A 25,579-nucleotide genomic window follows, 5' to 3' on the forward strand; every position below is an offset into this window, starting at 1 on the left:
TCTTAATGATGGATTTGTTTCTTACAAAAATGCAGCTTTTCGCTTCACAAGATGTTAATTGGTGGACTGGAGTCGTGTGGATTACTTATTATGTACATATTATGTTTTTATCAGCTGTTTGGACTCTCATTCTGACGGCACCCATTCACTGCAGAGGATCCATTGGTCAGTAAGTGATGGTATGCTAAATTTCTCCAAATCTGTGAATCTACATATACATCTTGAATGGCTTTATAGGGTGAGAAAACTTTAAAGGGGTCATATGATGCGATTTCAATTAAATCGCATAAACACATTTCATTGCACAAAATAATGTTCTTTTTAGCAGCATCATATGACCCCTTTAAGAAAAATTTTCATTTTGGGTGAACTACTCCTTTAATAAAGTGAATTACTCATTATTTGTTCATTTTAGTTAATATGCACTAAAGTAATGGAACCTTATTATAAAGTGTTACTGTTTTCTTTTTGGCTTCTCGTGTGCAAGCAGGTGAGAAAGCAATAAGACAACTCTATAATGCATCTGAACTTTCCAGTCTAAATTGCTTTTTTCATTATAGGAAACAAAAAAAGATCTGTAAATATACATTTGTTTTCAGCTGACTTATTACACAAGTAAATCGACATAGCAACAAGCATGCGTGGGAGAGGGAGTGATACATCCTAACAGGAAACAGCGCCCCTGCAGTGAATGAACACGTGTGGGCATTGCAAACATTTCACCTTTCTTTTTTAAAATTTCACATCAACACACAATACAAACACTCCCAGTTCTGATTTTTCATTCTTATCATCCAAAGATCACACAATCTCTAAAATAATCAAGTTTTCATCTTATTATTTTGATGAAACTCATCTGTTTCATACAGGCCTGGCTCAGATACAAGACTCTCAGGGAGGATCGGACATGATTAGGTGGGCCAGGCTGGTTTCATAATGTTTTGAAAATGCCTCCTATTTGAAATTAATAATATTGCCAATGTCATCCAGGCTGTTGATGAATCATCCATAAAGGTAAACATGTATTTATTTGTCTATAATTTAGAAAGCGCTATTTTACTAAACAAGCAGACTATATAAATATCCACATAAATGCTTAGGTTTTGTATTTATTATATTAACAAGCTATCTAAAATATGTTTTGGCACACTCTAAATCATATTGTCTACAAACAAATATGCAAAACAAAAGTGACGTGCAGTGATGCTAAAGATCTCCGATCATCCTTTATTTTGGTAAACACCTCAAATAACTGCATCCTCTATGAAGGAAAAGCATGCACATGTAAGCTGTATTCTGACGTGTGCGTTTTAATACCTGATTTGGGGTATGTAACGATCCATATGTCGCTACTTCTTAACGAAAAGTTGTCGATCTCGTCCATCTTGCCCCTGCAGAAAGGAGGGAGTCGAACTCCATGATACTCGAAGTATTTGCTCTCGTATTCAATCGGGGTGCTCGGCGTGTCCACCTCGCTTTCCGCCATCCTTTCAAACGATTACAACACGAAAGGCTTGAAGGGATTGATTTTTAAAAAGATTTGGGGAGAAGAGGACGCATCTGATATCCAGTAGCCTCTGATTGTTTGGCAAAGACGTGCCGCTTTGCGTGCGTCTTGACCTTCAGCCAATCAGGATGAGGAGAGATGATGTAATGGGATTCTCTCAGCATCAGCACCAGTCGTCTGGGCGGTTCCTCGAGCAGGCCAGATGTTCATCGCTTATGTAAATAAACAACACGTTTCTAAAAGTAAAACTATAAAAAATGTGGTTGCTGAGTGAGGAAGACGAATCCAATCTTGCATTAAATGCTATAATCTGTTTGTCTGCTTTCTCATGACCACGATAAGGCATTTAAATTTTAATAAGTCTTTAGCAAATATTGCATTGTGGATATACACTTAAATATGAATGTGTAGTAGCCACATATAGTAGTATAAAATCAAATAGCCTATATGTGTATGTATTTTAGCACTTATATAATGCATACCAATGTTTGTTATAAATGAATATCAAATTATAGTGTTAAATAAACACGAATAACGTTGAGTGTCTCGTAGGAAAATTAGAAAAGATTAGTGTCTCGTAGTAGAAAAATATTAAAATCTTAGAACGATTTTTTCCCACACTGGAGACAATTTATTGTAATAAATATAATTGTTTAAATCTACTCATTACAAGTATTGGTACTTGAATAATAAATAATCTGTTCGTGAAATTTTTTATTGTTTTAAATGTCATCATCTTAAACGAATGTGATTGGGCTGTCTCGACAAATCTTGAGAAAAGTAGCACTAACCATGTGACAACGTTGAACAGTATACATAACAGTATATATACCACGTGTAAGCCCCGCCTATTTAGGAATTCGCTAACAGAGTTTCTATTTCTACTGGGCTGCGGCAAGTTTCCTATTGGCTCCAGTGCTGACAGACGCAAGAGCAAAACACAACAGCAACAACCCCTCCTTCTGCACAAAGATAAGCAAACACCTTTACAGAAGGTATGATATTAGTTATAGCGCGAGCAGGAGCAGCCTGAGACTTTGCCGCAGTCATGTTTGATTTAAACTTGAAGGGAGGCTGGAATCTCTCGTTCGCTGGATGCGGCTTTTTAGGGGTCTATCACATCGGTGTCGCGAGCTGTCTTCTGGAGCAAGCGCCTTATCTGATCCGCGGAGCCACTAAGATCTACGGAGCCTCCGCAGGGGCTCTCACTGCATCCGTGCTCGCTACCGAGGCATGTTTAGGTACGAAGATCACAACACGGTTGTGTTTCAAAACCCTGACTAGATGGTGCTCAAAAAGGCTGTTTTTGTGTAGATAGCTTGCTAGGTTTTTGAGTCATTCTTCTGTCGTTTCTTCTGGTGATTAGGGGACTTATGTATTTTGCTTCCTTTAAGTAAATATTTGAAAGTAACTATAACCATATTTAGGGTGGTGGTTAAATATAGAACCTCACCAGTGTTTTATGACTAATATTTTTATGTGTAGCTCAGATATTTTTCTGCATTTTTTATTCTCATATACTCAAAAGATGGTTAATGGATAAAAAATGCACACAGACACACATTCACACATAAATATTTTCTTTGTATAATATATACACATATAATATACATATACATATAGAAAGGTTTGCTGTTCTGTAATGGTCATCTATTTATTATTCTGATTAAAAAAAATACAAAATTATATTCACATAAAATAAAAATATTCATGTAACAATTTAAGCAAACTGCTCAAATTATTAAGTTTATGTACCTGTGAACACCATTGCTTTTGTTGAAGCAGTGTTATTTTAATATTATTTCTATGCTATTATAGTATTTATTCAGTTATGAGTAGGAAAGGTGTGTAACAAATAAAATGTATTAATTTATTGATTCATATTTTGAATCAGCTTTTAGGTTTATATTTTCAGAGATTCAGTCATTTTGTTACATGCATTTTTCATGTTTGTTTGTTTATTTTATATTTCTATATTGCTTTGATATATTTTTAGTTTTAGCCAATTTAGTATTATTTTGCATTTATTTCAGTTAACTTATTTATTTCATGACCTCATGTTTCAAGCCCAAAATATCTGAACTATGCTATCTGAATTTTATTATAGCATTTCATTTTATAGCTGATCCTCTGGGTGTGTAATCCAGGAGCTGTTTCCACTGGGTAATTAAGCAAGACTCCGAGGAAGACAAGTGGAAAGTGTAGAGTGGGTCACTTTGTATGAAAGTGTCAGTTAAATTACAAACTATGGGTTTTCTTGTTGCAGTATCGAACCAAGAACTGTAAACTGTGCAGTGTGCTGTTGTTTGTGCATGTCTGTGTGATATCTGCATGACTTCATTCTTTCACTTTCATGTAATCTGAACTAGAAAGCTGATTCAGACTCTAATCAACCTTTGGTTTATTACAGGTTCAGAGATTGTGTGTATTGTCAAGATTAAAGATGATAAAATAATGTTCAATGTATCTGCATTACAGTTCTTTTTTGTTCATCTTATGTTCTTGACTTTCTTTTCATCTTGCCTGTGTATTGCTTAGTTCATTATTTGTGTCTGTTTCTTTCCACTGATGCAGAGAAATGTTGTGAAGACGTAATCAATGTTGCCAAGGAGGCACGGAAGCGTAATCTGGGCCCTTTGCACCCAACATTCAACATAGTCAAGGTGATACGTGGAGGCCTGTATCGGGACCTGCCGTCCAATGCACACACGCTGGCCTCTGGTCGACTGTGTGTGTCCCTCACACGCGTCATGGACGGCCAAAACGTACTGGTGTCGGACTTCAGCTCCAAAGATGAACTCATCCAGGTGAGAGCATCACTTTACCGTAGAAACAGCTCAGACTTTGATTTTCTGTCACCACTTTATATTATTCTGATAAACTACTTTTATATTCTTTTATCTACATGATTTAATGGGGCCATAACATGACATCACACTAATTCACTTAATATTCTGATAAATTCTCTGTAAAAATGAGGTCGTAACATTTTATTGAAGGAGTTCCCAAGAATCATCAGCCAAAACCCCTTGCATGTTAATTTATTAAATATTGTGGTTATAGCTTTTACCATGTTTAAATCCGTAGAATCAGGTTTCCCTCAAAATCAGTGCAAAATTGCCATTTTTTTTACATTTGGAATTTAAAATAGCTGCTAGTTAACTAAAATATACATTAAAATTAATAAAATAAAATGTATGTATATATATATATATAACAACACGTTTCTAAAAGTAAAACTATAAAAAATGAGGTTGCTGAGAGAGGAAGACGAATCCAATCTTGCATTAATGCTATAATCTGTTTGTCTGCTTTCTCATGACCACGATAAGGCATTTAAATTTTAATAAGTCTTTAGCAAATATTGCATTGTGGATATACACTTAAATATGAATGTGTAGTAGCCACATATAGTAGTATAAAATCAAATAGCCTATATGTGTATGTATTTTAGCACTTATATAATGCATACCAATGTTTGTTATAAATGAATATCAAATTATAGTGTTAAATAAACACGAATAACGTTGAGTGTCTCGTAGGAAAATTAGAAAAGATTAGTGTCTCGTAGTAGAAAAATATTAAAATCTTAGAACGATTTTTTCCCACACTGGAGACAATTTATTGTAATAAATATAATTGTTTAAATCTACTCATTACAAGTATTGGTACTTGAATAATAAATAATCTGTTCGTGAAATTTTTTATTGTTTTAAATGTCATCATCTTAAACGAATGTGATTGGGCTGTCTCGACAAATCTTGAGAAAAGTAGCACTAACCATGTGACAACGTTGAACAGTATACATAACAGTATATATACCACGTGTAAGCCCCGCCTATTTAGGAATTCGCTAACAGAGTTTCTATTTCTACTGGGCTGCGGCAAGTTTCCTATTGGCTCCAGTGCTGACAGACGCAAGAGCAAAACACAACAGCAACAACCCCTCCTTCTGCACAAAGATAAGCAAACACCTTTACAGAAGGTATGATATTAGTTATAGCGCGAGCAGGAGCAGCCTGAGACTTTGCCGCAGTCATGTTTGATTTAAACTTGAAGGGAGGCTGGAATCTCTCGTTCGCTGGATGCGGCTTTTTAGGGGTCTATCACATCGGTGTCGCGAGCTGTCTTCTGGAGCAAGCGCCTTATCTGATCCGCGGAGCCACTAAGATCTACGGAGCCTCCGCAGGGGCTCTCACTGCATCCGTGCTCGCTACCGAGGCATGTTTAGGTACGAAGATCACAACACGGTTGTGTTTCAAAACCCTGACTAGATGGTGCTCAAAAAGGCTGTTTTTGTGTAGATAGCTTGCTAGGTTTTTGAGTCATTCTTCTGTCGTTTCTTCTGGTGATTAGGGGACTTATGTATTTTGCTTCCTTTAAGTAAATATTTGAAAGTAACTATAACCATATTTAGGGTGGTGGTTAAATATAGAACCTCACCAGTGTTTTATGACTAATATTTTTATGTGTAGCTCAGATATTTTTCTGCATTTTTTATTCTCATATACTCAAAAGATGGTTAATGGATAAAAAATGCACACAGACACACATTCACACATAAATATTTTCTTTGTATAATATATACACATATAATATACATATACATATAGAAAGGTTTGCTGTTCTGTAATGGTCATCTATTTATTATTCTGATTAAAAAAAATACAAAATTATATTCACATAAAATAAAAATATTCATGTAACAATTTAAGCAAACTGCTCAAATTATTAAGTTTATGTACCTGTGAACACCATTGCTTTTGTTGAAGCAGTGTTATTTTAATATTATTTCTATGCTATTATAGTATTTATTCAGTTATGAGTAGGAAAGGTGTGTAACAAATAAAATGTATTAATTTATTGATTCATATTTTGAATCAGCTTTTAGGTTTATATTTTCAGAGATTCAGTCATTTTGTTACATGCATTTTTCATGTTTGTTTGTTTATTTTATATTTCTATATTGCTTTGATATATTTTTAGTTTTAGCCAATTTAGTATTATTTTGCATTTATTTCAGTTAACTTATTTATTTCATGACCTCATGTTTCAAGCCCAAAATATCTGAACTATGCTATCTGAATTTTATTATAGCATTTCATTTTATAGCTGATCCTCTGGGTGTGTAATCCAGGAGCTGTTTCCACTGGGTAATTAAGCAAGACTCCGAGGAAGACAAGTGGAAAGTGTAGAGTGGGTCACTTTGTATGAAAGTGTCAGTTAAATTACAAACTATGGGTTTTCTTGTTGCAGTATCGAACCAAGAACTGTAAACTGTGCAGTGTGCTGTTGTTTGTGCATGTCTGTGTGATATCTGCATGACTTCATTCTTTCACTTTCATGTAATCTGAACTAGAAAGCTGATTCAGACTCTAATCAACCTTTGGTTTATTACAGGTTCAGAGATTGTGTGTATTGTCAAGATTAAAGATGATAAAATAATGTTCAATGTATCTGCATTACAGTTCTTTTTTGTTCATCTTATGTTCTTGACTTTCTTTTCATCTTGCCTGTGTATTGCTTAGTTCATTATTTGTGTCTGTTTCTTTCCACTGATGCAGAGAAATGTTGTGAAGACGTAATCAATGTTGCCAAGGAGGCACGGAAGCGTAATCTGGGCCCTTTGCACCCAACATTCAACATAGTCAAGGTGATACGTGGAGGCCTGTATCGGGACCTGCCGTCCAATGCACACACGCTGGCCTCTGGTCGACTGTGTGTGTCCCTCACACGCGTCATGGACGGCCAAAACGTACTGGTGTCGGACTTCAGCTCCAAAGATGAACTCATCCAGGTGAGAGCATCACTTTACCGTAGAAACAGCTCAGACTTTGATTTTCTGTCACCACTTTATATTATTCTGATAAACTACTTTTATATTCTTTTATCTACATGATTTAATGGGGCCATAACATGACATCACACTAATTCACTTAATATTCTGATAAATTCTCTGTAAAAATGAGGTCGTAACATTTTATTGAAGGAGTTCCCAAGAATCATCAGCCAAAACCCCTTGCATGTTAATTTATTAAATATTGTGGTTATAGCTTTTACCATGTTTAAATCCGTAGAATCAGGTTTCCCTCAAAATCAGTGCAAAATTGCCATTTTTTTTACATTTGGAATTTAAAATAGCTGCTAGTTAACTAAAATATACATTAAAATTAATAAAATAAAATGTATGTATATATATATATATAGTTAATTGAAATAAAGCATAAATTAAATAAAATTCATAAAAAATATTTGATGAAAAGCTCAACATAAACAAAACCCTGAAAATTAGAAATGTGGCTTTGGCAAATTAAAATAAAAATAAAATAAAATAAGAATTAATAAAATAAAATAAAAATAAATTAAAGCTAAATATTTTTAAAAAGTAATAAAAATACAACAGCAAAATATACACAACTAAAATTTTTTATTAAAATGAATATTAAAAAAATAAAAATAAAAGCTAGAATATTAATAAAAAATACTGTAATAGTATATAAATAATACTAAAATAACACAGTGTCTTTACTTTATCTTTGTTTTGCATCTGTCTTTCTCTCCCTATTTTCGCTTTCTGTTTTCTTTTCATTCCCAGGCTCTTATTTGCAGCTGTTTCATTCCTGTATATTGTGGGTTAATTCCTCCTGCCTTCCGTGGTGTGGTAAGTATTAAAGTTCATAACTTTAATGGTGTGATGTCATTTTTTTTAACTTGAGCCAATCCATGAGGCATTGTATGAGGTGACACGGCTGGAAAGTTGGATTATTTCACATGGGAGAATTAGGACATTGCAGCAAGAGTTCATTGCACTTACTTCAAAGAATTCAGTCACTGGGGCAAAGTAAACTAACACTGGCCTCAATAAGAGAATTAAATACACTTATTGTTTTGACCAAGATTTTCTTGTAGAGCTGTTGCTCAGTGTGTCTGAATGAACCCACCCTCAACCCCGTAGCCTGTACATTGTGTACTTGTTCGTTAGAAAGGGGAGGAGACTTCAATGCATAGAAATAGTTCAGAGGTCAAACAGTTCAATTAAATGTTCAGCTCTGTTTGTATAAACACATATAACCCAGTAGTGTTCATTATTTGGTTACTATATGGAATAATTGCTTCATTACATTCCTCAACTTAATTAGGTAATACAGATGATACTTTATTCATACACATGCCAGTTACTAATCATGACTTACATTGAAAAATTAAACCCAGATTAATGAATCTATCAAAACTTTAAGTAGATTAGGCTGTGACTAAAGTGGTCTATTGAGTAAAGTTTGGCTGTGAAGTTGACCTATTAAAAGGACAAATAAAGGCTGTTATGCAAGTCTTTTGGTCTGATCACACCACCACCTTACTGCTGGTCAGCCCTGATCAGACCACCCTCAGCTGAGCCACATTGACACTTGCAATAGCCTGGAAATCCCAATCGCCTCATTACAAACAATACATTTCCCATCAGGAACTACTACTGCTATCTGGCTAGCTATCATTTAATCATTAGGAAGGCTGGATGGTTTAAGATGGATGTGTCTTTATATATATATATATATTATTTTAAATATTATAAATTTAATATTTATTACTATTGAAAAAAAGTGGGTCTTAAAGCTCTGTTATGAAAAATAAAAATAGTGGTTCTACAATTTATATTTATTATTTTATTGTTCTTTATTGTTCAAACTTGAAAAGAACAGTAGAAGAGAGGCGAAGTAAAAGTTTGTGGGTAATCTTGACATTCTTTTATATACATTTTTTTTTTACATATACATATCGCTCACTTTTTCTTTCTCATCAGCGTTATGTGGATGGTGGGATGAGTGATAATCTGCCCCAGTCCGAGCTGAAGAACACCATCACCGTTTCTCCATTCTCAGGAGAGAGTGACATCTGTCCAAAAGACAATTCCACCAGCTTCCACGAACTGCGTTTCACAAACACCAGCATACAAGTCAATCTAGACAACATGTACAGACTGAGCAAAGCATTGTTTCCCCCAGAGCCTAAAGTAAGAACACCAAACACACACACACATGCTTAAGTGAAGTAAGAGTGGTATGCATGAGCTGCAGCGCAGTTACACAATCACTGTCTGTATTCAGCCTTTAAAAAAACATGCTGTTAAATGCTGGTCTGTCCTTAAGCCCTCTGATGCGCAGAGAGATCCAGACAGATGAAGTCTTTCGGTAAAATTGTAATTTATTGAACACAAAATTATAAACTATAACAATTACAGGTGATAATCATAATGAAAAAATTCAAGTTAAAGAAAAGGTTTAAAAATGAACACGAAATCCAAACTGAGTATATTCTGCTAAAATTTCTAAGAGAGTAATACAATCTAAGTGTAATAATCTTCAGAAGTCAAAAGACAAAGGCCTTTTGAGCATGTGATGTGAGCAGAAGCAAAGAAGCTGCTGCCTGAAAAGCCAATTGGAGATATATATATTAGACTTACATCCTCTTACAGCATAAAAAGATATTTATGTTTGATCAAAGGAATTTATCCATTGTGTCACAACATATGTCTTGCCAAATGTTTTTCTCCACCTAAATTAACTTGGAGTCAAAGCTAGGTCACGTTGACATGACATCAATATGCAATAGATACGATCAGATAAAAATAAAGATGGTGCTGTGATTTTACACCTTTTGAGCAGAAACAGCAGATCTTTGCAATCTTCAAATTTCACTTTGCAAATACCAGCTCTTGGAAAAGAACACTTGGTACCAAGAAAAACGAGAAGATACATTTAGCAAAACATACTTGCATTAAAAAAAAAAATGCTGAGAATACATTTCCATCATCCTATAAACATCTTTTAATCATAACAAGATGTACCTTTATATGTCAAATGTTAAAAGAAAATACTACGTCAATGGAATATGAGTATAAATGAAATTAATAGTAATAAAAGAGAATATATGAATAATACTTGAGTATATGAGTAACGCAAGAAAGTAATATGAATATAATGTGGAGTAACAATGAAAGAATCATAAAGAGTAACTTTCATCCTTTTAAATTGTTGTGATAATTTCTTTCATTTCTGTTTGGTTTTAAATGAGTTAAGAATAGTAAGAAAATCCCTATAGTGTTTGACCTACCGTATTTAATTGGAGTCACTCATTTTCATAATTATCTAAGCATTATTTAACCCTCATGATGTGTTTTAATTTTTTTGTCCAGTCATATAATAGGTCTTACTGATCAGAGCTTATGCACCTCAGTTTTTGAGTAAACATTGGCAAAATTATCCACAAATAATGCTTTTTTTACTCAAAAACCGAAGTGAATAAGCTCAGATCAATGAGGCCTATGAGCAATCAGTTCCAAAAAGACTTACAAACCTGTGTTAATTGAAAGAAAACAAGTTGACAAAAAGATTGAATCTTAGATGTGGTGGTAATATAGCATAATAAGAAATTTACAAGCAATTTTTAAAAGGCCGGTCATTTCTGACCAGGAAGCTCAACACAGCACAATAACTAATTAAATCATATCTATCACACAATGAAATGTCTGTGCATGTGATTGGCAGGTGCTGGCAGAAATGTGTCAAAGCGGGTATAAAGACGCCCTCCGATTTCTCCAGGAAAACAGTGAGTGCTCTTTATCTCTCTAATGTTCGTTTATGCGTTATGCCAAATGTGACCCTGGACCACAAAACCAGTCATAAGGGTCAATTTTCTGAAATTGAGATTTATACATCATCTGAAAGCTGAATAAATAAGCTTTCCATTGATGTATGGTTTGTTAGGATATGACAATATTTGGCTGAGATACAACTATTTGAAGATCTGGAAGCTGCGGGTGCAAAAAAATCAAAATACTGAGAAAATCGCCTTTAAAGTTGTCCAGGTCACAAATATGATATGTGCTGCGGTTTAGAAGATAACGGTGATGTCTCTTTATAGATTTGCTACAGGCGGCATGTCCAAGAGCAGACGTGGCTTTGATTCAGACCACGCCCACCTGCTGCTTTCCAGGCAATAGGAATTCAGTCGTGACGGAAACCACAAAAGAGTGGGTGCTGCGGAGACTCCGCCTCTTGAGAAAACACCACTGGTGGTTGGACGAACAACTTGTCAATAACCTGCCAACCCCCATTAAGAAAGGTAGAGTAAAGGTTTTTGCACACTGAGTCCAAAATTTTCGCACGTTAAAAAATAAATACAACCTCAAGTTGTATCTATAGAAACTACGGATCCAAGGCACTTCTTCCAGTTCCAAAATGTTAAAAAGCCTTTATTCAAACATGGCTCACTCTAGAAACATTAAAAATGACTAGAACACTGCACACTGATGCATTTCGGCCATCCAGCCTTCCTCAGAGTGTGTCAAGTACAAAATTAGTCACAGGTGTAGATATAATCAGTTGCTCAATAGAAATGGGAGAAACCAAAATACTCATTACAGGGGGGACCAATAGCATCATTAACAATTTTGAAGTATAATCACAAGTACCAAAAAAAAAAAAAAATTATATATATATCTTGATAATAATAATAAACAACCTCAAGTTGTGTCAATCACGTTTACACACTGCCTCCGAAACTTTCATCCGTCATAAAATAATTTGGATCAGGTTCGATTTTCTGCATTTTCGCATCCGTAACAAGCATTTTGAGAGGAAAGGATGACAAATACAAAAAAAACTTACTTTATACTTAAATGTACTATTAAAGCTGAAGAATGTTAACTTCATACTGTACTATGTGCATGTGTTTGCAGTTTTTTGCGATGCCTGCAGAGAAAAGCACGGCCTGCTGGCACAAGTGTCTGGTTTCCTACCGTTACGTGTAGCGTCCTACATGCTGATGCCGTACACGCTGCCAGTGGAATCAGCGTACTCTGCAGCTCAGAGGTCAATATCATCATTTAACGTTGTTTACTAATCAGAACAGAATTATTCTATTAATTGCACTTTTAATACACTACCATTCAAAAGTTTGGGGTCAGTAATGTTTTTAAATGTAACTTTAAATCCTTCTGTTCAGCAAGGTTGCATTAAATTGATTAAAAGTGACAGTGAAGACATTTGTAATGTTACAAATAATATTTCAAATATTGATATTTCAAATAAATGCTGTTCGTTTGAACTTTCTATTCATCGAGGAATCCTGAAAAAATTAATTACGGTTTGCAGAAATATTAAGCAACACGACTTTAAATATTTGTGTGAATGTCACAAATGTTGTATCCAGACAAGTTTTTAATTTCGGTTGTGTTTGAAAGGTTTTGGGAATGGATCCCAGAAGTCCCTGCAGATGTGCGCTGGCTTGCTGAGGTAGCAGGCGGTGTTTATAGACTGGCATGGAAAGGTGCAGCATCAGAGACAAGCAGGTAAAATCCCTCAGGAATTATTGAAAGCGACTATTAAAGGAGTAGTGAACTAAAAATGAAAATATGCTGAAAATGTACTCTCCCTCAGGCCATCCAAGATTTAGTTGAGTTTGTTTCTTCATCAGAACAGATTTGGGGAAGTTTAGCATTACATCACTTGCTCACCTATGGATCCTCTGCAGTGAATGGGTGCCGTCAGAATAAGAGTCCAAACAGCTGATAAAAACATTTACATTTAGTCATTTAGCAGACGCTTTTATCCAAAGCGACTTACAAATGATGACAATAGAAGCAATCAAAACCAACAAAAGAGCAATAATATGTAAGTAGTACTATATTAGCTTAACATAGTACACGTAGCAAGGTTATTATATTATATAAAAACATCTCAATAATCCGCAAATAATCTAAACAGTCCATCAATTAAATATGCTCAGATCAGATGTTTTTAACTCTCATTCTGATGACTCCCACAATTTAATTCAATGCTGAAAATCTAGATGTAGGAATTAAACATTTGAATCACTCCAGGTTCATTAATTTATAGATTGGCATATATACATGAAAGATAAGTTATACCTAGAGTCTAATAAGCAATAAGAGATCAATGTTTTTCCACAAAACAGCCAAAATGTCTTGAATGTCTTCTTATTTTGCAGTGGCGTCCCTTTGACAAGATGTGTGAGTGAACCACCAATGGTAGATTTACAAATGCCTGTCTCAAACTACAATGAACACATACCTCATTCTGCCAGCAACCTTGATAGTTACAACTGGACTTTTCCAGATGACTTCAACGCAGCTTCCTCTGTCGACCCACGTGACAGTCCCATCAACGTCACCAGCACCTCCCCTAGGCAGATGTGCTTTTTTGTTGGCTCAGAGAAGCAAATGGACCAATGCAGGACCTTTTCAGCTTAGTACAATATATACTGTGCCTGATTGCCCTGGTCATGTCATGCTGCAAATTTGAGCAGTTGGAGAGACGAGCTTGACTTGTTAAACGCTCTGGAATCCAGCGTCGAGAGTAAATATATACATGACATGTCAAACACTCCTCCTGTGACATTTTGGACATTATCCAAAAGTGCCTTTCTTCTCCATTCAGAACCAAAGATGTGTTTGATCTGTTGTGTCAGCCTGTACCTTGTGTTTTGCTGATAATTGAAGAGTTTCCTTTGCAGTTGGTGCTAATACTTCTCTGAGACCTCAGAATACTTGACATGAGCCATACAAGTCCATACCACGGAGGTGTACAATCAAATAAAGAGTCTGAGGCCATGAATCTTGCATTTGGTTTCATATAACATGCATTATAGAGCCTGTTCATCTTCCTTTCTCAGCCCCTCACAGCTCTTTCTTGGCAAATAGTGACATTTTTAACGCAAAATGGTAATGAAAATTTTAAAATACATAAGTACGTGATATAATGTATTTATATTTTGTATAACAAGAGAAGACCGTTTTAGAAGACAAATATATTTCAGTAATGATATGTTTGCATGGGAAACTTTTGATATGCTGTGCAATAAACTAAGAATGTGCACAATTATAGTTAATTAAATACAGCTTTTTATTTCACTTTCAAGTGATTTGATGATATGTAAAATTATATAATATAAGCAAAGGATCTTTACAAAAAGCTACGCGGATTTCTGAAATACTTCATTCTGATTGGTCAATGGCAGCACTGACTGAGGTGAAATATTTTCCCTAGTGACCGTTACTACTTTAACTCCGCGTCTCGTATCAATCCGCGGTCTCTTTTTAGCTAAAAGGCGCCATCCTCCTGCGACTCAGGGCGGTTACAGAGTGCAATAAAAAATAGTCTCGGGTGAGTTTAGTATTGATTTTTATACATAGTCTGAGCATAAAACGTTTTATAGATAAACAGAAACTCAGGTGTCTCCAGTTAACGCAAGAAAAAAACATAGACCGGAGGAACAACGAACCAGTAAAGGTCACGACGAGGATGGGAGAAAATAAGGTTAGATAAATGCTGATTTATAGCTAAATATTTAACTAATTTGATCAATCTAAAGTAATATTATTGTGGTATTGGTCTTGTTTCTAGGCTGTTTGTTTTCTACATTGTATGGAATATTTTTATTTCCGGAAGCTAATCTACTAGTACAATAATAAATTAATTTATGTATCTAGAAAGTTAATGGCTCTAAGTAAGTTACATTATGCTTTACACAATATAATTCAGAGTAACTTGAAAGAGTAATACATTCATTTTATACTGTCTCCCATTGTTTTGACCGCTTCGCAAACTTAAAATCAGCATAAAATGATCGAACTCTTTTTTACAACAAAACATACAGTAAATCATACGCTCTGGCCCTTTAAACCTGTTTCCCATGATGCCCCGCTGCGCGGTTCACGTGTGCGTTATCAGAAAGAAAACTCAAAGATGCAGAACGGTAATGTGAACGGAGAAGAGGATGAAGAGTATCAGCTCTTCCTCTCTCAGCACAGTCCTGCACAGTGACCAGAGAAAATGGCCTGCAGGCTGCTGATCCCACCAGGTGTGGGCAGCAGTGAGCCATTAGGCAGGCAGTCAAGTGATCTTTCTTATTGGGAGCATTTTGAGGTTTGTGATGATAAAAGGATAAAGGAAAAATATCTGATACATATATATAGGATTTCTGACGTTCACTAGAGAATTTTTGGGATAATAAAGAGGAAGGTCAAGGTACGTTGAAGGTCCTTACTGGGGACTGCAGATAGAGAGGAAACACACGAGTGGCTAAATATGCACTAAAATAAATGACTTTCTCATCAATGTGATAGAAACTCATCTGACATCGTTTGGGTGAGCTATTCATTTGTAAAAAAAAAAATTTTACCTGTTTTTTAGGGTAATGTACAGTAAGATCAGTAAACTTTTACACTTTCATAAAAATAGGCTAATTCTCATACTATTTTAGTTATTTAGTTTTTAAGTTGGTACCTTTTTAAATGTTCCATTTGTGCAAAACGCAGTGTAAAATTTGTATGTACATAACAATGATTCTACTGGCTTTCTCATGGGTGCAATAAATAACCTTTTTAAGTTTTTTAAAAGAGCAAATGAAAAATGTTGTCAAACGTTTTAGCTATATTGCCTAGCCCTATCCTGTAATAAAGATGATAACACACACACACAACTACATCGTTTCTTTCTTAAGGTTGAAGGCCTGAGACTGTAACTAGGCTCTAACTTTCTCTAAAAGATAAGATAAGATACTTTTCACATAATCTGAGTGTTAGACAACACTTTTTATTTTCTGGTGCTTATATAATTAATATATGTAAAAGTGAGGTGGATATTGCAAATAAACCTTCAATTGCTGTTATTGTTATTTTTAGTATTTTATTTACTATTTAATTTACTAAAACCCATGGCCTTGTATTTGCTAGCACCATGCTCAACTGTTTGAGCATCAGGAACTTTTGGTTTTGTTGATTTTGTAAATGCATTTTTCTCTCTTTTGGTTTGTAGTGTTTCTTGTAGATCACGGCTGGACGTATAGGGTGGAAAGCGCCCGGCAGCAGCTGCTGGAGATTCCTGGACTGCTGATCCGGATGGCCAGTCTGATGGGTTTGCCTTTTCACAGAGAGGCACCTGATCCGGACGTCGTGGATCTGGTCTTGGACAACATGTGGAAATACAACCAAACCTATCAGCTTTCCCAGGGGGTAAGAGAAGGAGAAATTTCTATTTAAGGAATAGTTCACCCCAAAATTAATATTTGTTGAAAATTTACTCACTGTCAGGCCACCCAAGATGTAAAGTTTGTTTCTTCATCAGAACACGTGGAGAATTTTAGCATTACATTACTTGCTCGCCTATGGTCTATGGATCCTCTGCAGTGAATGGGTGCCGTCAGAATGAGAGTCCAAACAGAGCAGAGTAGACATGGCATAAGTCATGGCCTTTTAAAGCACAATCGTGGTGACAAATATAGGGCATAATAAAACGTATAATATCAAATATGGGCCCAAATGAGCTTCTGGGTAGCAGCCTCAGCATCACTGCAGCATGTACTGGGGATGTGTGAGTGGACGATTTAAATAAAAGCAGTGGATTTACTTTGGATGCTGTTAAGTAACTTCAGTAAATTATATTCAGTTAAGTAAATTCATATAAATTATTGTTTGCGTGATCGTGTTTTAACCAATAAATATCTCATCTTACATTTATATGCATTTATATTCAACACACCTGCACCAAATTTAAAAGAAGAACCCACGTGTATATTTTCATCAAACAATGGCAACTTTGTAATACTTTTATTTTTTGTTTTTGAAAATATTATTTATAATGCTTCATACAAAGTTAGATCCACATAGCTACTCATATACATCATTTAACACTAGAACCACCACAAGGTAAAATTTACCCATGGCTGTTTTTCAAATGTACATAATAGATTTTCAATCAAATATACAGGTCTCCCAGTCATTGATTTTTACTAAAATTGTGTTATTTACAATCCTCTGTTGTTAAAAAATTAATTATGAAATTATTAAAAATTAATTATTAATTTGTTTTGCAATTTTTATCATTTCTTGTTTGCTACTGTGTTGATATTTATTCTAGTCTGCCCATTTCCTGAAAAAATCTGAACTATGATGTAATGAATAAAACAATTTTTATGAATACCCCAAGTTTATTGGTGTTGTTCTCTTATTCAAATTATAAATTATATAACTAAACAAATTAATTATTAATTAGGTGAAACTGTGCGCTTGATTTTGTTGTTGTATCATACATCCTATGCAGTGGTGCGGTGAATTATTATTGCTCATTATATTCTATTTAGGCTATTTTAGTCATTTAAATCGTATAGGTTATGTTAAAACATTTTATTATAATATTACACCACCCAAATATGTATTTATTTCCTTGTAATTCTCATTGTCATTGCAGGCTGGTTTATATTCACAAAGGTGATTAGTGTAGTCTGCTTTAAATAGCTGTGAACTTTGAACAACAGGACAAAAACATAGTTAATGACTAAAAATAATAATTTTATGACTCTAGATATACTTTATGAAGACAGACACACACACACACAGGCAGACTAAGAGGGGGTCTATAAAACTTTTTGTAATCTTTTGACCACATTAATAAAAATAATAATGTTTTCAAAGCACAACACTACTTTAAAGTTTAAATAAACAGTGTCCCCTACCACTTCAGTCCTACGGTAGAAATATTCTGACTTAAGATATAATTTATATTAGGTTTAATCTGCTTTAAACACTTTAGGTTCTTTAAATGTTTCTTCTTTCTACAACTTTACCCAGGACAACGTGTGATATGTTGACCGAGGAATGGAATTGTACATTAAAATTGATCACAAGGCGTCTGTGTGTGACAGCTGTGCAGATGCTGGAGACAGGGGCCCCACTGCTGTGATCCTCATGCAGCGTGAAAGAGATTCCAGGTTGTCACGTCTAGTTTCACCTGTTTATTTTGGAGATATACCATAGTAGTTCACCATGGGAAAAATCTGAAATGAGGCAGTAAATATTAAGTTACGTCCGGGATGTCTGAATATATATTCACTCTGATGACATGTGCTTACATATAAGGATAAAAAATATTTGAAAAACGACACCAGGCAGCTGCTTACTTACTTGATTGATCATAGAAACTCATACGTCGCATATGGATTAGGGTTAGCATAAATAAAATATGTGACTATATACAACACAATATAAAAATAATCATGGCTCTAAAACACAGCGAAACATTTACTATAGTTTTAGGTAACAAAAAATATGAAAGAAAAAAAAAAGCCTTACATTTTTCAGAGCGCTAAGAGGTAGATCTTTACACAATGATGTCCAAACATGGATGAGTGATTTACAACAACAAAAAAAGTGCATATAGTTTAAGTTGAATTATAAACAAAAACTCACAGACCCTTGCCTTGTCCATTGTGAAACTGAGGGTCTGACTGCTTCAAACCCTCACAGAGAGACGGGAGGGGTGAGGGGGGAGATATAGACCAGATGTTAAGTTCCCTTTCATGGGAACTTCGAACTGCGTCCTCTAGGGGTCGCTATGGGGAACGCCTCGTCGTGACCCGTGTCTGAAGCATACATAGAAAAACACCAACTCGTTGGCCGGCGACAGCCATGACGTCACTACCGGTGCGACTATAGTATAAATTGGCGCCGGGAGCACACATCATTCACTTCTTCGTCTGAAGCTTGCGTCCGCAGCATGGCGAGAAAACCTAGAGGACGCAGTGTCTCGTTCCCTACTCAGGGAACCATGGTTACATAAGTAACCTGAGACGTTCCCTTTCATGGGAACTTCGAACTGCGTCCTCTAGGGGTCGCTATGGGGAACGCCTCGTCGTGACCCGTGTCTGAAGCATACATAGAAAAACACCAACTCGTTGGCCGGCGACAGCCATGACGTCACTACCGGTGCGACTATAGTATAAATTGGCGCCGGGAGCACACATCATTCACTTCTTCGTCTGAAGCTTGCGTCCGCAGCATGGCGAGAAAACCTAGAGGACGCAGTGTCTCGTTCCCTACTCAGGGAACCATGGTTACATAAGTAACCTGAGACGTTCCCTTTCATGGGAACTTCGAACTGCGTCCTCTAGGGGTCGCTATGGGGAACGCCTCGTCGTGACCCGTGTCTGAAGCATACATAGAAAAACACCAACTCGTTGGCCGGCGACAGCCATGACGTCACTACCGGTGCGACTATAGTATAAATTGGCGCCGGGAGCACACATCATTCACTTCTTCGTCTGAAGCTTGCGTCCGCAGCATGGCGAGAAAACCTAGAGGACGCAGTGTCTCGTTCCCTACTCAGGGAACCATGGTTACATAAGTAACCTGAGACGTTCCCTTTCATGGGAACTTCGAACTGCGTCCTCTAGGGGTCGCTATGGGGAACGCCTCGTCGTGACCCGTGTCTGAAGCATACATAGAAAAACACCAACTCGTTGGCCGGCGACAGCCATGACGTCACTACCGGTGCGACTATAGTATAAATTGGCGCCGGGAGCACACATCATTCACTTCTTCGTCTGAAGCTTGCGTCCGCAGCATGGCGAGAAAACCTAGAGGACGCAGTGTCTCGTTCCCTACTCAGGGAACCATGGTTACATAAGTAACCTGAGACGTTCCCTTTCATGGGAACTTCGAACTGCGTCCTCTAGGGGTCGCTATGGGGAACGCCTCGTCGTGACCCGTGTCTGAAGCATACATAGAAAAACACCAACTCGTTGGCCGGCGACAGCCATGACGTCACTACCGGTGCGACTATAGTATAAATTGGCGCCGGGAGCACACATCATTCACTTCTTCGTCTGAAGCTTGCGTCCGCAGCATGGCGAGAAAACCTAGAGGACGCAGTGTCTCGTTCCCTACTCAGGGAACCATGGTTACATAAGTAACCTGAGACGTTCCCTTTCATGGGAACTTCGAACTGCGTCCTCTAGGGGTCGCTATGGGGAACGCCTCGTCGTGACCCGTGTCTGAAGCATACATAGAAAAACACCAACTCGTTGGCCGGCGACAGCCATGACGTCACTACCGGTGCGACTATAGTATAAATTGGCGCCGGGAGCACACATCATTCACTTCTTCGTCTGAAGCTTGCGTCCGCAGCATGGCGAGAAAACCTAGAGGACGCAGTGTCTCGTTCCCTACTCAGGGAACCATGGTTACATAAGTAACCTGAGACGTTCCCTTTCATGGGAACTTCGAACTGCGTCCTCTAGGGGTCGCTATGGGGAACGCCTCGTCGTGACCCGTGTCTGAAGCATACATAGAAAAACACCAACTCGTTGGCCGGCGACAGCCATGACGTCACTACCGGTGCGACTATAGTATAAATTGGCGCCGGGAGCACACATCATTCACTTCTTCGTCTGAAGCTTGCGTCCGCAGCATGGCGAGAAAACCTAGAGGACGCAGTGTCTCGTTCCCTACTCAGGGAACCATGGTTACATAAGTAACCTGAGACGTTCCCTTTCATGGGAACTTCGAACTGCGTCCTCTAGGGGTCGCTATGGGGAACGCCTCGTCGTGACCCGTGTCTGAAGCATACATAGAAAAACACCAACTCGTTGGCCGGCGACAGCCATGACGTCACTACCGGTGCGACTATAGTATAAATTGGCGCCGGGAGCACACATCATTCACTTCTTCGTCTGAAGCTTGCGTCCGCAGCATGGCGAGAAAACCTAGAGGACGCAGTGTCTCGTTCCCTACTCAGGGAACCATGGTTACATAAGTAACCTGAGACGTTCCCTTTCATGGGAACTTCGAACTGCGTCCTCTAGGGGTCGCTATGGGGAACGCCTCGTCGTGACCCGTGTCTGAAGCATACATAGAAAAACACCAACTCGTTGGCCGGCGACAGCCATGACGTCACTACCGGTGCGACTATAGTATAAATTGGCGCCGGGAGCACACATCATTCACTTCTTCGTCTGAAGCTTGCGTCCGCAGCATGGCGAGAAAACCTAGAGGACGCAGTGTCTCGTTCCCTACTCAGGGAACCATGGTTACATAAGTAACCTGAGACGTTCCCTTTCATGGGAACTTCGAACTGCGTCCTCTAGGGGTCGCTATGGGGAACGCCTCGTCGTGACCCGTGTCTGAAGCATACATAGAAAAACACCAACTCGTTGGCCGGCGACAGCCATGACGTCACTACCGGTGCGACTATAGTATAAATTGGCGCCGGGAGCACACATCATTCACTTCTTCGTCTGAAGCTTGCGTCCGCAGCATGGCGAGAAAACCTAGAGGACGCAGTGTCTCGTTCCCTACTCAGGGAACCATGGTTACATAAGTAACCTGAGACGTTCCCTTTCATGGGAACTTCGAACTGCGTCCTCTAGGGGTCGCTATGGGGAACGCCTCGTCGTGACCCGTGTCTGAAGCATACATAGAAAAACACCAACTCGTTGGCCGGCGACAGCCATGACGTCACTACCGGTGCGACTATAGTATAAATTGGCGCCGGGAGCACACATCATTCACTTCTTCGTCTGAAGCTTGCGTCCGCAGCATGGCGAGAAAACCTAGAGGACGCAGTGTCTCGTTCCCTACTCAGGGAACCATGGTTACATAAGTAACCTGAGACGTTCCCTTTCATGGGAACTTCGAACTGCGTCCTCTAGGGGTCGCTATGGGGAACGCCTCGTCGTGACCCGTGTCTGAAGCATACATAGAAAAACACCAACTCGTTGGCCGGCGACAGCCATGACGTCACTACCGGTGCGACTATAGTATAAATTGGCGCCGGGAGCACACATCATTCACTTCTTCGTCTGAAGCTTGCGTCCGCAGCATGGCGAGAAAACCTAGAGGACGCAGTGTCTCGTTCCCTACTCAGGGAACCATGGTTACATAAGTAACCTGAGACGTTCCCTTTCATGGGAACTTCGAACTGCGTCCTCTAGGGGTCGCTATGGGGAACGCCTCGTCGTGACCCGTGTCTGAAGCATACATAGAAAAACACCAACTCGTTGGCCGGCGACAGCCATGACGTCACTACCGGTGCGACTATAGTATAAATTGGCGCCGGGAGCACACATCATTCACTTCTTCGTCTGAAGCTTGCGTCCGCAGCATGGCGAGAAAACCTAGAGGACGCAGTGTCTCGTTCCCTACTCAGGGAACCATGGTTACATAAGTAACCTGAGACGTTCCCTTTCATGGGAACTTCGAACTGCGTCCTCTAGGGGTCGCTATGGGGAACGCCTCGTCGTGACCCGTGTCTGAAGCATACATAGAAAAACACCAACTCGTTGGCCGGCGACAGCCATGACGTCACTACCGGTGCGACTATAGTATAAATTGGCGCCGGGAGCACACATCATTCACTTCTTCGTCTGAAGCTTGCGTCCGCAGCATGGCGAGAAAACCTAGAGGACGCAGTGTCTCGTTCCCTACTCAGGGAACCATGGTTACATAAGTAACCTGAGACGTTAGTCAGTTCACTTTTTCAAAAGTGAACATTTTGAATGTGCTACATTTATTTAAATATTTTATTAGTGCAATAATGCTTTACATTTTAAATAAGCAGTGTTCCCTACCACTTCAATCCTATGGTAGAAATATTCTGACTGATCTTAAGTATATTTTGTATTAATCAGGTTCTTTAAAAGTTCAACCAGCATTTTACCCTGGTCAATATGAGGTATGCTGACAAAAACATTGTCACAAAAATATAACTAAACTAGACATATTGAAGTAGGTATATATGTTCAAACAAGTCCAATCATTAAAAATAGCTTCACCTGACAGAGATAAATTTTTAATAATAATTTTTGTTCCCGCGGTAGAAAATATCTCGTCTGTTAAAACCTAATATACAATATGTATTAAAACTATAGAATTTATTATTTTTATGGTAATTCTTTAAGTTTTAAGGGTTCACATGCCTCATAGATCTATATGATTTAACTTTTCTTATTTCTACAAAGATTCCATTTCAATTAAATTCCTAGTAAATATAAGGACAAAACATATTACAAAAGAATCATGTTGACAGATATGGTTGTTGCTGTGTTTTTAAGAAATAGGGAATGCCATATGCCACAACTCCAAACAGATCCTCACACCACCCACACACACAAACACACACACACACACACACACACACACAAAGACACCATTCAGGAAGGTCAGCAGTTCAGGTCAGCACACACATATGTAAGATAGTTTTCAAACTTTTTCCTAAAATCAAGTATTGTAAGTTTTGTGTAACACGTTATGTTTTAAAGCATATAAACTTGCTTTAAAGTTTGAATAAAAGGTTACCAAATGTAGTTTTATACCCATTGTGTTCTGACAAAGTCATTAATCGGTTCTTTGTTTTATAAGATTTACTTTTATTATTTCTACGAAGGTTCGCACTACTTTTATAAGTCTGATAAATATGTGGTCAATACATGATGAAATGAGAATCACTCTACCAAATAAGTTTGAAAAAATGTTTTTAAGAAAGGGATTTTTATTTATGTATTTATTTATTTATTTTTTAAACAACTAAACCAGATAACAGATTATTCTTTCTTTTTGACAAACCTACATTTCAAAAATGAGTTTCCCAGAGTTATCATCCGAGTGGAACTTGTCTTATTTTCTGAGTTTCAGGCATGGTGCAAACATGCAATAGAGGGATCCAAGTTTCTTAACCGAACAAAGAAAACATTTTACATTCATTCAACATATTTTATTCAATATTTTTGAAGGAGTACCATGGTTTCATGCCTTTTTTAAAAGGCTTGTCTAATGCTTTAGGTCAGGGGCGTAGCCATCATTTCAGAAGTGAGGGGGACAGAAATGTTTTATATATATATATATATATATACCGTGATGTTCATCTCGCCTTATTCTGGGTCCGAATAAAACATCAGATCATGCACAGACTATCCTGTCTCTTTGAATTTAAATCTATATTTATTCACACCGGCTCTTGAAAACCTCTATGCGAACACACTTGCCCGAAAAAGTGCGGGGGACGAATTTACGTGATATTAAAAGTGGGGGGGACACGTAACCCGCATAATCTACGCCCCTGCTTTAGGTGCATCCCCATTTAGATTTTCGTCATCCAACATAAAATTAAACATGAAAGTTGTATCAGCTGAGCTTGTTTCAACTGTTTATTACCATTTTCTTAGGTTATTATATTCGACTCAGATAAATAGGTATTGAATAAACCTTATGTTCCATGCTTTTCCCCCTATACAGACCCCAAAGATAATATCCAAACAAGATCTCTGTGACTGCGAGCACAATTGTAAATTCAAGAGGCCTAGTAATCCAGAAAGCGTTTACATCATATAAGAAAAGTGTCATATGCATACAGAACACACAGCTATAATGAATGCATAATACTGCAGTATTCTCTTATAAACTATTGTTAAAGTTTTTAATGTTGATAGTCTGCCCCACTAGCTGATGACATGGAATACCTTTTTCATAGTTTTACCATTTTGTAACAGTTTTGTTACCATTCTGTGCCCATCATCCGCTATTTCTACCACTTAATCAAGCCACTCTTCTTTAAAACATGATGGCATTTTATTTCACATGTCATTGCATTTGTGTTGGCTCTCGTGTTGAGATATTTAATCCGCAACTTTTAAAGAAAGTATTTGATTTCTACAGCGCCTCGTTTGCCGCACATCATTCCCTTTCTATGAAACCTGTAAACCACATTTACTGGTTCTAACTCTATAGCGACACCAACTCTATAGTGGTTTGGCCGAGAATTGCAATTATTTCGCATTTACTAGAAAACAATCTAATGGCTTTCCCAACTGCCGCAGCATATTATTTCTTCACGTCGCGGATGATGGAATATGTAAGTGTTCCCTCCTGTGTGCCGTTTACGAATTTCCCTGGAGACTGGTTCTGCACAGACAGATACCAACAAGCATAAATAGAGAAGCACTTATTTATTTCAAGGTTGAGTAGCTAGGCTTTTACTCTTATCAGATAATGTTCCCAAAACACACAGACAATGAGTGCAGCTTCTCGGAGAGAGAAAAGGAGAGAAACTCAGAGCAGCTTATTCTTTAACATACAGACATAGAAAACAACCTAAAGGTTCTGAGTACATGTTGGTCATGTAGACGAGAGGCCCTGATGACCTCAATGACCTAGGCAATCACAGTGAACCTGAGAGGAGAAAACAGATGGAGAGGCTCTCAAGAACAAGGAAAAAGCACATTCCA

General features: G+C 37.7%; 2 protein-coding genes across 4 annotated transcripts in view; one reads left to right on the forward strand and one right to left on the reverse strand.

Annotated features, from left to right (window-relative positions):
• LOC107726066 (sulfotransferase 4A1-like) overlaps positions 1–1,600 on the reverse strand; it is an 11,836-nt gene extending 10,236 nt beyond the window's left edge. For both annotated transcript variants that reach the window (XR_001638218.1, XM_016535540.1), the window contains exon 1: positions 1,318–1,600. Coding sequence is in view for 1 of the 2 variants with exons in the window: in XM_016535540.1 (XP_016391026.1) it covers positions 1,318–1,486 (169 nt within the window). In the remaining variant the exon portion in view is untranslated. The remainder of the gene's footprint in view (positions 1–1,317) is intronic.
• An 811-nt stretch (positions 1,601–2,411) lies between these two features.
• On the forward strand, positions 2,412–14,167 carry LOC107726050 (patatin-like phospholipase domain-containing protein 2). Of its 2 annotated transcripts, none has more exons than XM_016535524.1 (9): positions 2,412–2,748; positions 4,082–4,314; positions 8,103–8,168; positions 9,306–9,515; positions 11,050–11,110; positions 11,426–11,626; positions 12,243–12,375; positions 12,747–12,854; positions 13,514–14,167. In XM_016535524.1, the coding sequence occupies exons 1-9, from the start codon at positions 2,556–2,558 to the stop codon at positions 13,773–13,775; spliced, it is 1,467 nt and encodes a 488-aa protein (XP_016391010.1). In that variant the 5' UTR covers positions 2,412–2,555; the 3' UTR covers positions 13,776–14,167. The 2 variants fall into 2 exon arrangements, with proteins under 2 accessions (XP_016391010.1, XP_016391009.1); XM_016535523.1 differs by lacking the exons at positions 2,412–2,748; positions 4,082–4,314 and adding exons at positions 5,402–5,738; positions 7,072–7,304.
• Positions 14,168–25,579: the final 11,412 nt, after the last annotated feature.

The sequence above is a fragment of the Sinocyclocheilus rhinocerous genome, unplaced genomic scaffold (genome assembly GCF_001515625.1).
Source record: "Sinocyclocheilus rhinocerous isolate Xijiao unplaced genomic scaffold, SAMN03320098_v1.1 scaffold395, whole genome shotgun sequence".
Lineage (NCBI taxonomy): Eukaryota > Metazoa > Chordata > Actinopteri > Cypriniformes > Cyprinidae > Sinocyclocheilus > Sinocyclocheilus rhinocerous.